Here is an 18,459-nt window from a genome sequence, read left to right on the forward strand (position 1 = left end):
TGTCTGAAGGTCGGAGATTGGCTCTAGATGTGCATGTCCAAACATTTCTGAGCTAATTTTGGCAAGCAAGCTCGGAAACTAGTAGCAGTCTAGGTGTTGTGGCACTGGCTGCAGCTGTTAAATATTTACCCAGGGCATCAGTGGTTGATGCAGCCTGAACTGAAGCCTGAGCTACCACTGGACTGCGGTTTTAAACCTAATTGCAACCTATTCCAGCAGTCAACACAAATGAGAGTCAGTCTTTGGCACTGCATCATAAATGTGCCTATCACACCAGGGTACCTTGCCTGCTGTGCCTCATGTACTGGATGGTACTGAGACCTGGGCCCTGGGATGTAATTAGGATGATAGCTACAGCTCTGCCATTTGCTGTCAACGGTTCAGATGGATGAGCTGTGCTTTACAAACCTTATGGAACTGACTGAATAAGGCTCCCTCCTCTTCCTTTTTTGGTACTTTTGCTAAAGTAATTAATTTGATATGCTCAAATTATATTTAAAAAAAGACTGAATGAGGACCCCTTGTTTTGGTTATATAGTTTTAAAATTATCTGTTTTCAAAGCGAATTCAACAATAAATTTTTGCTGAAAGTCATTCCACATCTGAAACAAGGTATTTTTGTGTAGGAAGTTTAGACTGTTACATATTCCAAGGCAATTAGAGCTTTTCTTTGGCTATTGTCATACAGTGAATTCCATACATTTAGACATAGCAGGGCAAAAGACTCCTTAAAGTAAAGGGCTAAATGGCAGAAGAATGAGTAGAGCTCAAATTCTGGCTCTGTAGCTATGCTAGGGGACTCAGGCCATGAGAACTGCAAATCCAGCCTCTCATAGGAGTTTTAACTACATTTCTCTAGAAAGCAAGAAAAATAACCACAGTGAAAGATCTGTCTGGGACCATAGTACCTAGGGGCTGAACTTATTTTTCCTCCTAGGCTGTAATTCCAAACAGTGACTCAGACATGTTCCTTAGATCAGAAATCAGACTTCTGTTATCTCAATCACAGTAACCACATGATTTTATTGCAGGAGTTTTTCCAGCCCAGGGCATAGCAGATCTAAGTAAGAAAGAACCTGTGAACAACCTGACTTTCTCTGGGTGAAATGAATGAACACAATAATGCCTGACATGGACTGCAGTGGAATCACACTTTTGTGCCAGATGAAGTATCTTTGTTAGCAAGCTTTTAGTAATAAAGATACAACAGATTATAGAGTATAAAATTACTACCTGATGTCATTTATGTCTTCATATGTTTCTCCATCACTTTCTTGGCCCTGTAAGAAAAATTCAGTTTTCAATGGCCTAGATACATTTGGAAAGACATGAAGAAACTGGACCTGCTATGTGAGCTTCATACATACTATATAAAAACATTTACAGCAAAATGTAAATATAAATTCATTTAATCTTCCCACCAAGTTACTACATTATTCAAGCCCACTATTCTTTTTTTCTGACTTTGTTTTTATAATACCACAACTATAAAGTCCTGGATTGTTACTATCACACTAGCACATTGCTTAGTCCAAAGTGGATGTTTTAATCGCAATGTTAGTCCTGGAAAGCCTTTATGTGTGTTGATGATTGCACTGCCATGATGAAGGTGCCAGATTTAGCAGTAGATAAACTAGAAAGCTAGGGATCTAAATGGGACTCAGATTAGGGTCCCAGAGACTGTTTTAGTCCTAATACAGCCAGGTACTTTAAGACATGGATACGAACCTGTGCTTAACTGAAACAAGTGGTTTGTTACTAGAATAGAACAGGGCCTTTGTTTCTGGAAAATTTCAGCAAAATGAAATGTCAGTGGAAATAGAAAGGGTGTGTTTGCCTTTTTTTAAATCAATTTTTGTTGTCTAGCTGGTTTTGATAATTAGTTCCAGTTTGCTCTGCTTACCCATTTTAGTTCTGTCCTTCACAATAAGAAAGTGCTTCTACAATTTACTGTCAATATACTGGATTCATTCTGCAATTAATTTTCTAAGGCATTGAAGGGATTTTACTAAATTTGTAAGTTTGTGCTGAGGATAGGTTTATCATGGAGGATAACACTTACCCCCTCTGTATTTCCATGACCTGTATGACAAAAAATAAAAACAGGGTATTTATTTTTTGCTGTACAGAAAACAATTCATTCTAGCATTAACTATTTACAAACTGCTAATAATACCAGTGATAAGAACTAGAAATATGTGCAGGCTCCTGGCTTTAATGAGGGTATGAAAGCAAACATCAGAGTTTTTCCAGGTTACTTTTGTAGTACACTGTAAACTAGAAATATCTACGAAATAACATATTTCACTGCATATTATTAAAAGTGGAAGATTTGTTTTAAAGATTCTTTAGTGACATTGATGAATTTACCTATGCTATTTGTTTACAAAAATGCCTGTTTATATAAGAAAGTAATTGTTAAAAACCTAATAAATCCAAACAGACCTCAAAGGACTTGCTTGGACCAGCTCAACAGCTGAATAAAGAGGCCAAAGGCTCTTTTGCTAAGCCAGCTTCTACCCTGGACTGCAGGATAAGAAACTCTGTGAATCTCCTGCTTCCTCCTTACTCTGCAGACAGTTAAGTAAGAAAGGAGCTTGGGCTCAGTTTCACCTCTACAGCCCACATTGCTGTATGACAGGGATGGCTAGCACACTAAAAGTTGCATACTGTGCCTGGCACAGACCAGCTCCGCCCGAGGAGAGATCAGAAGGCAGATTGAAATTCTTTGCGTCACAATCTGCTTCTCTGGCTGCTCCTGGTACAACACAGCGACTCACTGCCTCTTATTGAAGGCAGACCACAAAGCGACACTAGAAGCACAGTCAACAATTTTATTTTTTTTTATCAAGTATAAAACAATGCCTGCTTCACCAGTGCACACAACTTCAACTCTGAAACAGAAGCATTCATTTTGGTTCAGATTTGAAAATCTGTTAATTTATGGTCCCAGTATATTTGTAACCAAAAAAAGCGGGAAGAGAGGGGATATATTTAAAGCAGCTCCTGAGAGTCTGTCATATTGATTATAGAACAGTTAGTGTTATGAGACAACCATCTTCACCCATAAAACTGCAGAACCAGCATAATTATAATTAGTTACATAAGTCATTCATGAATACAATACGCTTTTGCTTATCTTATAAATACAATATGCTTACAGCTTCTTATAGCTGCCATTAATTAAAATGTATGCATCTTACCCTGTGAAACAAATTCAACATCATCATAATTTTCTTCATTGTCTGGACTTCTGTAAATAGGAAAAAGTGGACATGTGAAACCTATGAAGATGGTTTTATGATGGCATTTTTATTCACCATTGTTCTGGTGCTTTTTTCAGCTATTTTATACAATGGCTGGACAGTCTGTTGAGCCCTATATGCTACTTAAGTACCCATGAGATTCCCTAAATTGTTCTTCCTGACTGCAACTCATTTTTTCAGATGGGGACACCTTGATCCTAAGTATAAAAGGAGAAAATGAGCCAAAGGCACTCACATACCATGGAGATGAGTGTGGTATGACAAATATAATAGGCAGATGGGCTGACTGAATGGAAAGAATCTGTTGGGATTTTTAACCACCTTTGCAGGTGCAGCCTTCATACACAATGCACAAGCAGTATGCCAGACTTTTGCTCAATGTTAAAAATAGCTCCAAGACTTGCTCCTTGACTTGTAGGGCTTAAAGTCTAAACAAGGGACAAGAGAAACAGTGGTATAAGGTTAGGCGGGGTAAACAGCCTCTGATGTTAGATTTAAGAGTGCCGTCAAACTGAGAGAATCAAGAAATTGAGAATATAACTAGTAATAACATCAGGGACTCTTAAATTTATAATACCTTCTAACAGTTGAAAGAAAACTGGGGCTGACAGTCATCATCAAAGAAGTGTAATCAAAGAAAGGACTTGAAAGCAGAATGTGATGTTTTAAAACTGGCTTGATGGCGAAAGCACCGAGGCAGGGTGAAGGAAAAGGTGTGTCAGCACCCAGGCACAAATTTTCAGTGGAGGGAAGAGTCCAGAGGGCACGCAGGAGCGGGAGAGCAGAAGGGCAGTCTGGACGTTGACTTCGCAGGTCCCTCAAGGCCAAGAGGACACCCTTGGCGCTCCAGCATTTGGCAAGGAGGGTCTCCAGGAGAGCTTCTGCAGGGGCCGCGGAGCGGCTGCCGGCTGCCGGCGCTCCGGCCGCTGGATGGGGCGGTGATGGCAGCTCCCCGGGGCCGCCGCCGGCCGGGCTGGGTTGGCATCTCCCGCGGCCCCGAGCGCAGCAGCGGCCCCGGCACCAGGCAGCACCACCGCCAGCAGCACCAACAAAGCACCAGGACCAGCAGCAGCAGCAGCACCACCACCACCGGGACCGGGACCAGCAGCAGCAGCACCACCACCACCACCACCGGGACCGGGACCAGCAGCAGCAGCAGCAGCACCACCACCGGGACCGGGACTAGCAGCACCAGCACCGGGACCAGCAGCAACAGCAGCAGCGCTAGACTGATGTTGTCACATCATCCGTACCAAAATACCGTATGCGTGCTAACGCGCAACCTCTCTAATGCCTTGTATATTCTCCCTGCTGCTGTTTGCAGTAACTGCCGGCTGGAGAGCGGCTCGTCATTCAGGCTCAGCTTGTTCCCGGTCAGCTCTGACACGAGATCGAAGTGCTTTTAGCTCTTCGTCTCTGGGAGGTTCCCCTTTTGTACACAGCTTTTGGAAGAAGGGTAGAGAAAAGAGCCACGCATGCGACAGAGGCTTCTCAGTGTTATCACAACAGGCCGCGACGCGGCTCCTGGTGCAGTTTCACAACCGGCACTGAGCTCAGTACCTCCGGCTTGCAAAGCTGCTTCCTGGGGTATCGGCAGATAGACCTGACTCTCCTGGCCCTCTTCCCCCAGAAAAATGCAGGGGAAAGCTGCAGTTATTGATACAGCTGATTTTCTGCCAGCATATGAAGTCTTTGAACCGTTCTGGAGTAAAAAAACACAGCAGGCTGTCTGTTCCCCCCTCCCCCCCTTTCCCCGTACCAACAGGGCAGAAAAACAAGTTGTTATAGATAAGACAATTTAGGGAAACAACTGAATAGATGGGGGGTTCAAGCTAATAAAGACTAATTCCAAACAGGCCAGGGACAGGGTAGGACAAGGAAAGTGGTGTGGGACCTCAGTCCCATGTGAAATGCGGGACACCCGCAGCCTTAATCTGCTGCTGCATGAGCAAAGGAACAGGCAGGAAAAGGTGAGAAAATAAAGACCTTGGGATTTGTGTTCACTTACATTGTTTCAGAGCTGGGCTTGATGTTTCTGGGAGGCAGGCTGGGAGCTGCTGAGGACTGCAGAGATGGATGAGAGGCTGGTGGAGTAGGTGGCAACTGCATAGCAGAATGTGGCGGAGGTACAGGTGGGGAGAGTGCTGCTGAGGAAGGTGCTGTCTGTTTCAAACCTTCATTTTTAGGGCCTGTAAAAAAGCAGAACAGACTGAATTTATAAAGCAAACAGCTGAGGAAGGAACCTCACTGTTTACATGAAGTACTGGGACAAAATATCAGCACTGTACGCACTCCAGAGCAAATATATTTTGTTGAACCTGCTTCTTAGATATATTTGGTACCCTATCTTACCAGAGCAGAGAGGGTCTGCCTATAAGAATATACTGCCCGTGGAAGGCCTTGAAAATGTCTTTGCCAAGACATGAACAAGACACAAAACCACCAGTTCACCCAGTATATAAGCTGTTGTGCTTTGAAGCTAAATTATCACTGAATTCTACAATTTGACTGAAAAGCCCAGCTGCAGAGTTTCACATGAGCACTGATGCAACCTTGCTGGAGTATTCCTTGCTCAGAGACAGAGTTTTAAGGGATGGGATGAGAGATGAAAAGATATTTTGGCATTAAAATGTGTACAGGTCTCTGTATATCTTCAAATACATTTGTAACGTAAGTTGTAAAAGGCTGGACTTAATTTTCTAGCAAGCCCATACTAGAAAAGTGGCAGTCTGAGAAGCTGCACAGAAGCTACACCCTCAAAAAACAGGTGCAGCCTTCAAAACAAGATGATGCAGTACACCGGGCATAGAAGCCATAATTACAGGAGTGGGCTGGTGTGCATGTGTGCTGCACTGAATTAATGCTCTGTTTACAAGCCACAACCAAACCCAACCAAACAAAATCAATGATTGGATACCATGATTTTAAACCTAGAATTCTTTTTTCAAGTATCATAAGTGGCTTAAAAGCTACCCAGAAAGAATTGTCCCCAGCTGTATGGAGGGAAGTCCAACAAAATGTAAGGAGGAGGAGAGCAGAAGGAAGAAGCAAATTCACAGTTCAGTTAAAACCAATTACAATCGAAAAGAAGCCCCTTGTCCTCCTGAGATTTTCTTCAAATTCATACCTGTATAGTGGAGATTAAAATCTTGTCAAGAAAAAGAAACTTTCACCATGTGGGAAAAAAGTGGCTTAAACACAGAACAATGACAAATATTTAGTAATGCTTAATATCAAGACTGAACCTTACAAAAACTACAGAAAGAGCTTTCTTTAGCTGCTTGGGAGTCTGAAATTCTGTCCTTGGGATAGACAAGAGAAGGGGATTCTATAACTATTAGAAAGACCTCTTGTGTCACATGGAAATCAAAGTGAAATTACCAAGGCTTGACAGTTTTTCTGCTTACTAACAAAGAACTCAAAAATTTCTGGATAAATTTGGCTTCATGGCTGCTTGGAGCAACTTGTCAACATATGTGATCACAACAGTGCATTTGAAACTGTTGAGTTCCTCCATTAGTTAAATAGCAAAGTACTAATGGTCCCGACACTGCTGATTACAAAGGTGAATTCTTTGTTGTTTTGTTAAGGAACATTCATCTGGCAAAAGCAGACACTTAACAATTTAAGATACACCAAGATTAAAGTTGTATGGTATCAGATATCTTTTTACTGACATACCTTTTTATCGACATACCTTTTTATCACTTTATTCAAAAGTGTAGCCCAAAAGTTAAGTGAAATAATCCTTAGTACTGAGGAGGCTACAGCAGGGTTAATGTGTGGCAGCTAGAGAGAGCCCAAAGGAGAAGACTGAGAATGATTAGAGGTCTAGAAAACATGAGTTCCTGGAGATATTGAACAAATTGTGGTTGTTTAGGGAAATATGATAAGACTGAGGGAGAACAAAATGAATACTTAAGTCTCTGGCAAAGAAGAAAGGGATAATTTTATTTTATTTTTTTCTTTCTTTTCCCTGGTGGAGAAGAAGTAATGTGTTTACAGGCCAGCAACATTTGTTAGGAGGCACTTTCTAATAGTGAAGGTGAAATTTCCATGGCTTGAAGTCCATGCTGAAGAAGTAGGATAAACTTATGGCACAATTGTTCTTGCCCTACACATAAGGATGGACCAAACAACTCCTTTACGTCTCTTCCAATTCAATGATGACATCCTCTGTTTGTTGTGCTGTATTTTATAAGACACTACATTTAAAATACTTGCCACTATATTGAGCCCAACAGCTAAAGATCTACTAAAATATCATTTGGCTAAAATTTGTCTTCCAGAAAGATGTCCCACTTGTTTGAAGATGAGAGGAAGAATGTACCACTACAGAGTTTGGTTCGGTTTGCTCACTGTTAAAATCTGCATCTTATTGTTTTCAAAGTTCACCACTCTTCAGGTTCTATTACTTTTATTTCTACCTTTGCTTACTAGATCAAAAGCCTTTTTATAACCACTCTTTTCTACCCATAAGGTATTGATACCACTGAATTTAACCAATAGCTCAGTTTTCTTTTTGATAACTTTAAAGACCCAACATTTTTAATCTCATCTCAAGGCCTTTTTTTTTTTTTTTCTCATCTAACAATTAATTTGTAGCTATTTCTGTAATCTCTCCAACTTTTCCAGCATTGTGAAAAATCTGGCACTGGAATTCTACACAGCATACACTTGTCTGCCACATGCAGTGATGAAAATTACGAGTCAGTCTTCATCTGACCATATTTCTACTAATTGCATCCAGGTGGTTTCAGTACTTTCTCCAGTTGTCATCCCTCCTCCTGTTTTGGAAGTGCAGACACTTGAATATCAAACTAAGGCCCATTAGCAAAAAGCTTTTATTCAAAAACTTTGTAACTATATGAAGATTCCTTAAGGATAAAACTCCAAGGCTTTAGGGTTACAGGCTAACAAACATTATGCATTACACTTTTCTGTCACATCATTGTCCTTACTCAACTGTAATGTTTATGATGTCTTGATTTTTTCCTAAGTCATTACACTACCTCATTTTGCAGGTATGGTTTACTTTTCTCCATTCTACAAGTATATTTGCATTTGAGTAAAGAAAAACTTTGTTTAAGTGAGCCAAGATTACACGTGATTGTGCTCTTGTTGTATCTGAGTCTCTGAGGACTGTGTGTTTGTATTTAACTCTTCACAGTCTTTATTAATCCACAGACTTTATCAGCTATAATCTCTTGTTGTTCTAAAATCCCTGATAAAGATGAATAGCGCTGACAAACTAAGGATGCATCTGCAGTTGAGTTCTTTTAGGCAGATTCTAACCAAAGAAAGAAGTCAGGAAGGTTTTTTTTTGTAAAAGCCATGTTAATTGGTATTAATTATACTCTAAAATTTTTGTGTTTTAACAGAGAATCCTAAATCAGCTTTTCTGTGGTTATATTTATGTTGCCCTAGTAAAGTGTTGTGTATATGCACAACATGCATACATGCCTTATGTCATCATACAGTGTTACTTCATTATGATTACTTTGTAGGACTAAGGTAAGAATTCTGCCCAAGTCTCTGTGCATAATACTTCTTTCATCTGATGTCTCTTGAGAGCCAAATCCAGGCAATATGAAACTGAGCCAGGAAAGGACACCACATGCATTTTAGATTAAGTGTTTATTTTTAAGTATAAAGGCTGAACAACCTGTCCCTTTTAATTTATGTACATTGCTGGAATCTAGCAATAACTAAATGATCACCATATTAATGGAATCACTGCTTTTTTGTTTGTTTGGTTTTTGTTTTCTAACAATTAGAACTGACTCTTCCCTGCCTTTAGAGTTGTAATTACCAACACTTATGACTGAGACTGATGTGGGTGTAAAATTCTTTAATTCTAATACTGAAAATAAGGGGATGAGTTAGTTAGGAAGGTGATACTCAGTATGAAAAACCTGTTATAATCAGGCCCACAGAGCCAAAGCTATCATAATGTTTCCGTGGGGTTTCATTTCCTATTTTAATGGAACATTTCACTTTGAATCCAGTTCCATCTTTTTGTGTCTCTGAGACACTTCATACTCTGAGGACACAGAAAGGCTATGTGCGGGCAGTCGAACTGAAGTCAGCTTCGGACACTCAGAACAAGAAATCAAACTGAAACTACATCCTGGCTTCACATGCACCCAAAACACTCTCACCACAGGAAACAGTGTTAAGGACCATCACTGTGTGGTACCTTTGACCACTAACATCTCAGTTTCCAAATAGCCTCTTCTCTCTTCTTGGGACTCCTAGATGTTTCACACACTGTGCTGCACTGAAGAAACAGATGTAGAAATTGAAGCTCTTCACAAAGAAAGGAAAGAACGTATGAAAAGGAATGAGTTCCTCAAAACCTGTGCAGCTGTATAGCAGCTAAGAGAAACTTGCCATAGAAACCGTCCATAGAAAGTACCAAACTTCCCATTAAACTGCTGCTTGTGGTATTAACCTTCTTTAATCAGGCCCAGAGCTTCAGCACTTAGAGCAGAACTGTGCATAGAACACTGCAAACACTTCTTTTGTGTTCTTGGGGAACCTTCTCAAACAACTTCCATACATGAAGCGACAAAAAGGTCACCTACATTCTTTGAGAATGTTTATTTATCAGGAAGTTCAGGACACTGAAGTTGTCTTGATGTAAAACTCGTGACTTTGACCCTTGCCTTTCCTAACTTGTGAAAGGGAAATACTGATACCTCTTTGGTAGCTAACATAACATCTAAGAGGAAGATCCCATCTTCCTTTCATGTCCAGATATTCTGTGTTCAACAACCTCAGGAGAAATCAAAGTCCATATAACAGTACTCTGTAATTTCCATGCCTCTCGTATGTGAACTCAAAGAGAAACTAGTAAAAAACCCAAAATAAGTCCATCTTTTTGGAACCCATGTACTCTATGTAGTCAAAAGCAAGTTTCAGGGCAGGATGAGAAAAAGATACCCATTCTTATCTTGCTAAAATATTCAGTGCTATCCTGAGATGCTGTATTACTCTGTCCTGAGATGCAAATATCAGAAATATGTGGCAAACTGAAGTGAAATCTTATGGGAACCAGTACTTTGGCTAGGGCCAGTTCTCCCCAGCCCTTTTCAAAATCGTAAAATAAATTGCACTCATGTGCAAGGGTGATATGGGTTTCAGTACTGACAAAGCTGAAATGACATGTCTCTATTTATCCCTCCCTAAATACCAGGGTATCTTACTGCTTGGATGAGAGACTGGCACATAGATGAAGAACAATATCTAATTATCAACCAGAGCAGAACAGAAGCAGTCAAAGGAAAGACATTTTTAGCACTCACAACTGCAGTTCAACATCCATTGACTGAAGATACAAACCCTGATGATCAATTCAACCTGTATTGGAATAGAATGTGATTACTTGGCACAAAGCTTTTAATGGACAACAATGATAAATAATGATTTTTATAATCTCCCTTGAAGTAGGAAACTACCCCATCCTGGCAGAGGGTGGTCTGGCTTCAGCTGTCCATGTGTTTCTCATACCTTGACTGGACTGCAGCAATAATGTATACCTGCTCTCAAAGTCAAGAGCGCTTAAAAAATTCAACAGCTGTATTGCATCTTATCAGCAACACACTCACTTGCAAATGCATTAGCCTGGGCTCCAGCCTCTACACAGTCCAGACTTAACTGCAAAGACTTAACTCTTAAATATGTTTAAGGTATCAGACTGTAGCATCTAAGCCATCCTTTGCCTCGACCCAGAAATTTCAAGTCCAAGATTGCATACTAAACAAAACTGGAACTGAAGAGCAATGTATATCACACTACTTTCCATTTCAAGTTCACTGTCATTGCACCTACTTCACCATAAATACATAGCAACAGACACATGTAAAAAAATTCCTTCCATAACAGGGCAGTCTCTTGCACATACAGGGGAAAAACTGTTTCTTCACTTCATATCCTAAAAAGCAGGCCATCCCTCTCTTTCTTTTGCCTAGAGTATGGCCTTTGGCAAGACCTTTATTCCCTTTGACCCCTGATGGAGTGATTTACTGATAAGGTGTTGACCTCTTCTGCTTTTTTTAATGTAAAGAAAACCTGACAATAATCAGCTACTGCAAGGAGACTTCAAACATTCTGCAGGAAAAAATGCCAGGAATTTTAAATTTCTTGATGGATTTCTTCAGTTTTCATAAAAAAGGACCATAAAAAAAGTCATCAGGATTTTTCAAGCAGTTACACAGTCAAAAGTTTTGCATTTTGAAGGAAGCATCCTTTTATAAACAAAATGCTTTTGAGCTACTCTGCAAATGCAATATCGGTTTTCAGTTTTACTGCAAAATATTCTACATGCAAGATCTGGGAAGCTTTCTGGGTTTTACAAAGATTTTGCTAAGAACCTGCAACAACATCTGCAGCAGCTGATCACCCACTTCCTACTTTATTCATCATGTGCAGAGACCTGTTTTCTGCTTCGCTTCCCTAACCTGTATATTCATTTAGATACAAGCCATGGTTTCATGTTTCACAATTATGCTGCTTTGGAGCTGCTCAAAGTAAGCATGTAAACTTACAACATTACTGAAGCTCAGTGCTTTTGATTATGCTGTTGTCAGACATACCGTAACAGAGACACAAAGATTATTTGAGACACTGCTCACACCTTGAAAACAAAGACCATAGAAAGTTTTTGATTATTGCCCTCCTTGAGTCCAGACCCCACTTTAAGAAATGCCTGCATACAATCTTTTCTTTATTTTTTTTTCATTTATTCTCCTCACCTCTCCTGATTCTGCTTCCAGTTAGATGGTGAAGCTGCCTTTTCAGCTTTGTACAAAGGAAATCACCTTCAAAAAAGGGGGAATTTTGGAGGAAGGGAAAAGGGTAAAATGGAGACCTAGTACAGGTCCCCATCCAGTTTAAGAGTACTTTGCTGATCATTGCTCATACATCATGAAAAACATGACCAGAGCAGAGGGAGAATTTGTCCTTTTTTAAGCAGAACTTCTCATTGATCTCAACTGGGAAATCTTGTTTCCAGAGCAGATGCACAGACTACCTCAAGGGTATTTCACATAACACTTAACACCTATTCAAGGCCCTATTTTCTCAAAATGACACAGAGGTGACGTATTAAGTCCCAGACCACATACATGGTAGAGGGTTTTTCCCATTCTATTTGAGAATGTAGAGACAAACAGATGAAGGATAAACAACACCTGAAAGTGAGGATCTAAATCTACATTTAAGGTTGACAGCTGAAAAATATTAAGCATGCACGTAACCTTACTTCCAAAAGAAAACCCACAGTTTTCATTCAAAGTCATTCGATATGTAAAAGCTTGCAGAACTGAGCCTTATGGTGACTAAATATGAGGTTAGATACTCACAAACCTTCATCTGGGCAGTGCTGACTGGCATGAGGAAAGTGATTTAAACTACAGATGTGTGATCATACCCAGAAGCCTATCCTTATCTAAAGGGGAACCCAAAATAGTTTAAAATAAATAGCAATAGTTTAAAATAAATCTTTGGTAAGTAATTTATATTTGAAAGAGAAGGCAATAAAAATGTGTACAATGATGCAAAGGCAAATAAAAGAGAATGTACTGGAAGAAATTTACTTAAAATGTGACTATTTATTTCCCAAACCAACAAATTGATGAAGGGGTTAATCATTTCATAAACCTATTGTTCAATCTGAAAAATAATTACATCATGCATAGCATGCAATTCTAGTTAAAAATTAATCATAGGAGTATAAACAGTGATATAAAAAACATCAGTTCCATAAAAAATTCTCATGCAACAAAGTCTTGCATTCAAATAGTGCGGTTTTGCACATTTTCTCTTCAGGATCTGCTAACAAGGAACATCATTGTTCCAAATGCACACATTTTAGGAGGGTTCGGTTTCGAGTGAAACCAATGAGCTCAGATATGTTCATTAACAAAATGAAATTTTCAGCATAAAATTATTTGTTAGTATACTGCTTCAAAAGCTTCCTAATATCTTTACTATGAAATGCTTAATGTTTTGTTTGTCTCTATTAGTATTGCATATTTACTTTAGTATCTAATAATTAAGATCAAAGCTTTCAGGAATGACTGTCTGTTTCCTATAATGAACTATTTGGATGCTAACTTAATTAGTCAATTTACTAACTTGTGTGTCGTTATCCATGTAATGCAACCAAATGATGAAGATTCATTAAAAGTATTTCCTACTGTGAACCAAGATAGGTCTTGGAAATACTTGCTCCATTATTGTATGTATTGTCTCAAATTCAAACATTATGCATGCTGCGTGGGTTTTACATCTGTGATCCACTAAGGAAATATTATTTAAACTGTACAGAGAAATTCAGACTTCCAAGCTCAAAGGGAAACTACAATATGTATCAAACTTCAAATTTATGAGAAATATATGCCAAGCATTCTTGTAATTATGAGTAAACAGACTACAGAGCATTTTTTTGGAGCTAGCTAAACTCGAGACCTTTAGGGTTCAAGATGCATTTTCCAAAACAGTACCAGCAACAAGTCCAGAACTCCATCACCACAATATTTTTTCATATCTGGAGAAAGTGTTGTTTTTTTCCAGCTTTACCATAAAGCTGTCTATAAAGTAATTTGATGTGCCAGATACATTTCCTTGCTACAATTAGTAGCAAAGTACATTTTCAGCAAAATATGCATCACCTTAAAGAATGGGAAACTTTCAGCCAGTTTGTATCATTCTTATTGAGTTGTAAATTAAAATTATTAATATGATTTGTATTCACATTATTTTCCGGGATACAGACAGGTTTCAGAATACTTGCGGCTCTGGTACAGCAGAGCTACTTGCGTACTGTGGCCCATGTAATGCAACCAAATGATGAAGGTTCATCAAAAGTGTTTCTTCATGGAATCAAATTAGATGTAAGAAATAATGTTTCAAAAACTAAAATAAGGAAACATAATTAAGCAGAGAGAATTACTCAGTTCCATCAGTTTTACTGGTTTTCTCTAGTAGTTTCCTTTTTGTCACCTTCCATGATAAAGTCATAGCTGTCTTTTTTTCTTTCCTCCTTATAAATTCTCCTTTCTAACTAGTGCTCTCAACGCTCCTTCATAAAGACTACTTTCATACGTGATGTAATCCCAAAGACATTGTGTTAAACCCATCCAGCAGTGACCCTGCTGGAGGGTGGACACTGGCTTCTAATACAACATAACACGTCATGTGTTTCGTTCAGTCCTTTGCAGAAGTCCAGACCTATTGAGAGAATATGTTAGGCATATACTTTGACTCAAAACAGAATTGTCCTAAAAACAATTCAAACTGCATGTCAACGTGTATTTGGAATTGCTAGTAAGTGATCGTTTAGGCTTATTCAACAGAATTAACAGGCGCATTCACATGGTTTATCTTCTGAGTCCTAAATTCTGCATCTTAGATTCTGAAGTCTCTGCTCAGGAATGATTATAGCTGACTCAAGGGGATTTAGCATAGTCGACTGCAGGAATGACTCTAGAATTCATATGCAGACTATAACAAGTATATATATTAGAAAAATAAATTTATATGCCTCCATAATATGATATGAACAACCCATATCTTACTGTTAATTTTACTAGAATCAAATGAACTTGAAGGGAGCAAGAGTGCCACATAAGGCCTAATAAACAAATGCAGAGATATTTAGGGGAAAATCTATGAATGTGCCAATTGCAGAACCTATGACAATTCTCAAATGAGGACTGTCCTCTGGTGATTTATTGATGGATACATTTTATTCTTTTTTAATTAAAAATGTACATTATATTATTTGAAAGATATTGCAGACAGTTGTAGCTAAGGAAATAATCAAGAGCAATGAGTTTAAATACTTATTTCCAGTGGTTTTTGTGTACTTTTGCTTCCTAATGCACAACAGCAGCAAGTTGTACCCAGAACAATCTTCTCCAGGAAAATACTAAATGTTGGTTCCCCTCAAGACTCATTTTATCTATAACTTGGATTAGATTTATCTATTTCCTTAGGCAGATAAATAACTCGTCTCATTCATATTTCTATCAGGATGGTTACACTCATTTTAAATTACAGGCATTTATCTTTTTCAGTGCCATATTAGCAGTTTAATTTGTAGTTTTGTCCACATATTTTAGCAGAATTATATTGCGAACCCTTGATCAATTAAAGGTAATGCTTCAAAAACTTCAGTGTGGCAGGGTTTCCTCCATGGCATTAATATTCTTTGCTGTGGAGGCTCTTAAAAAAATGTGAAAAATTTTCTCTCTGACTGAAGCAGACAGAAAGCATGTATCCACTCTTTGCTTATTGAAAAATTTAGTCTTACATGCATATTCTATAATTATGGTGCATGTAATTATAGCTGGAGAATGAAGATGTGAGCAAAAAGAGCGAGGGAAATTTAATTCAACTGGGGTTTTGGAACTTACAGGTTGAACAATTGAAAGACAGCTGAAGAAATAATACTGAAATTAGAAAGGAGTTAAAACTTCTTTTTTGAAACTGACCTTATACCAATCCCATGAGTGAGACAACTCCTTTGGAGTCAGACCCACATAGATGATGTCATTGCACTTGTACCAAACCATGTACATTGTGTGGGATTTCATATGCTGCAGCCTGATTTTCATGATAAATGCACAACTTTGACTATATTTCAGCTGAGCATTGTTCTTCAGTTCTAGAACTTCAAAAATGGATTCTCCTTTTTCTAAGAGATGTAAAATATTTCAGTACAATGCTGCTGAAACAAGAATCATTTGGGTTCTCTCACTTTAGAAGGAGGGAGAGGAATGTCCTTAGAGGAAAGCTGGAGAGCTTTTACATTTGTTTCCACTAAAACCAACATATAACTACTCGTCCAGATTTTGTAGTTGCTTTCAAGCAGATCCAGCAAAGTTAAGTTCTTGGCAGATCTGTGTAATCATAATTTGAACTTAACTTCCACAGTTTTCAGGCAAATGTCTGAGTCACCAATAATAATAGACATCAACATCATGAAATCTAGTAAAACTGCAGGTAAAAAGCCTTGAAGGTCTTCAAATTCCCACAAATAGTCTTACTTCAGTACATTTTTGGTGTCACTTAAAATTCAACATAACATTTTAGTTATGTATAGCAAAGTCAAGGCATTATGTTGTACATAATCGTCATGTTATTCTGAAATTATCATTTTGACACTTTTTTGAGCTTTACAGGGTTTTATGGTGTGCTGCAGTTCACCTGTGCAGAGGCATGACATCATTACATGCAGCTACCCTCACCCCACCCTGAACAGTGTTGTTTGATATCATCACCTACTTTTAGTTTCATCTATCTTAGAAACAGGTGATTTGGCTCAAGTTAAAATTCTTTTTATCCACTTACACCTTAATACTGAGCTGTTGCATAACTTTATCCAATCTAGCACTGAGGTAAAAAAAGAAAATTAACATTGACCTTTTAAGTCCAGATTCTGCAGTAAACAGCCGTGACATCCTGTGATAAAAAAATCCCCTCTTCTTTGTAACTTTGGAAGCTGCTGTTTCATCTTGACATCAAGTAAGAGCAACAACTGACTGGTTCTAAGGGGCTTTGCAAAGACAGTTAAGACATTGACTGTCCTCGGGAGTGGTGCTTGATTGTTAATCACTGCCAACAGAGTGTTGTGTTAACTTTGACAATGCACCTTGAATTCTAATTCCTCCTGTCTCTCTCAACTCACATAGCCATGTCACTGTATGGGTATGCAATCCATCACAGAACAGAACCTCAATATGTCCTGCAGACACAACCGTAACTCAAATTATAAATCATGAGAATTTTCTTACAGGTCTTCTTTTCTCTTAGATTCAGTACAGTTTCCTTTTGTTTCTCCCAGTACAGCTCAAAATATTCTGCCTACCTGAAGCCCCAGTGTTGATCGTTCATGAGGCGTTCAGAGGTGTTTAGAGTGCTGGGGACTCTGAGCCTTCAACTGACTTTATGTGGGTGGCCATCTGTATGTGCACGATCCCACTGAGGTCAGCCCAGGTGCAGTTCTTCTCTGAAAGTAACGGTATGGCTGTGGCCTCACGTGGAAAACTGTCAGCAAAACGACTTTGTTTCTCTTCTTTTTTCTAAAAAATCCCTGTTTGCACTTTGGGTGTTTATTAGAAAACACTATAATCAGTATTATTTTCTGAATCTAGAAAGCACATGCATCTCATTGATTCTGAGCTGACGGGAATATGATCTGCTCTCAGGGAAAATTGCTGAAATGGGAAATGGCACAGGAATTTACCAGAGTGCCATGTATTCACAGGCCCAGACAGGAATTCCTTAATGCCTGCTTTCACTGGAAAATAGTAATGCATCAATTGTCAAACTTTCCTCCGCAAGACACTTGTATCTACAGAAGTTTTATCATTAAAAGCTTTTCAGGACCAGGTGAAAATTTCTAATCCAAAGCAAGGCCAACACCAAGCCAGCATCCCTTAGTATGCATGCAAGCATCGTGGACAGTTTAAATCCTTCTCCCACCCGTGACTAAGACTGCTGCATTGAAGGTAAATCCTTCAGCCTCTAATGTTAAAAGTCATTTCATGCCCAGTGAATATTTGATTATGAAAAAACAGTAAAGCAGCTTCCATGGGAAAGGATAACAACCAAAGAAAAAGGGGTGAATTGATACTTCTGAGAAAGCTGAGCTCAAACACTTGCTGTAAATCAGGCAATACAAGGTTTTCTGCGCCCCAGGAACATGTCCCTAACACAAGTATAACAACTATAACAATGTGTGGAGCTTTTCTCTTCTCAAAGGACAACACAAAGCCTAACTTTTGCCCTAGCACAGATCAAAACCCCTAAAGATTAGATCTCAGAAAGCTTTGTTGGATGGGAAAACCATTTCCATATGCTTGTTCTTCTTTTTACTCATCACCTGAATCACAGCAGCAAATTAAGCAAGTATGGCAAGCTGCTGTTTATCAGGACAAACTAACGAGCAGGAAGAATTTGTGCTGTGGGGGTGGCATCTTCCTGACATGACTTTGATTCTTGAAATGACAAAAAAAAAAAAAAAGAAAAGAAAAGAATTCCATTTAATTGCCTTTCCAAAGCAGGTAGATTTTGTCATTCTAGTTTAATGTTCCAAGAAACCCAGCAGCAATGAATAACTTTGTTGAGCTGAAAATGAGTTTGTTCAGGATTTACTCTAGAACATCCGGTCTCTCCACAGAAC

The 18,459-nt window shown here is 38.8% G+C and overlaps 1 protein-coding gene across 3 annotated transcripts in view; it reads right to left on the reverse strand.

The window, feature by feature from the left end:
• The window catches only part of FYB1 (FYN binding protein 1), a 67,354-nt gene that overhangs the window by 19,397 nt on the left and 29,498 nt on the right, over positions 1-18,459 (reverse strand). For all 3 annotated transcript variants that reach the window (XM_069775734.1, XM_069775732.1, XM_069775733.1), the window contains exons 3-6: positions 5,275-5,455; positions 3,204-3,253; positions 2,063-2,082; positions 1,234-1,280 (exon numbers count right to left, since the gene is read on the reverse strand). In XM_069775734.1, the coding sequence (XP_069631835.1) occupies positions 1,234-1,280; positions 2,063-2,082; positions 3,204-3,253; positions 5,275-5,455 (298 nt within the window). The remainder of the gene's footprint in view (positions 1-1,233; positions 1,281-2,062; positions 2,083-3,203; positions 3,254-5,274; positions 5,456-18,459) is intronic.

The sequence above is a fragment of the Haliaeetus albicilla genome, chromosome Z (genome assembly GCF_947461875.1).
Source record: "Haliaeetus albicilla chromosome Z, bHalAlb1.1, whole genome shotgun sequence".
NCBI lineage: Eukaryota > Metazoa > Chordata > Aves > Accipitriformes > Accipitridae > Haliaeetus > Haliaeetus albicilla.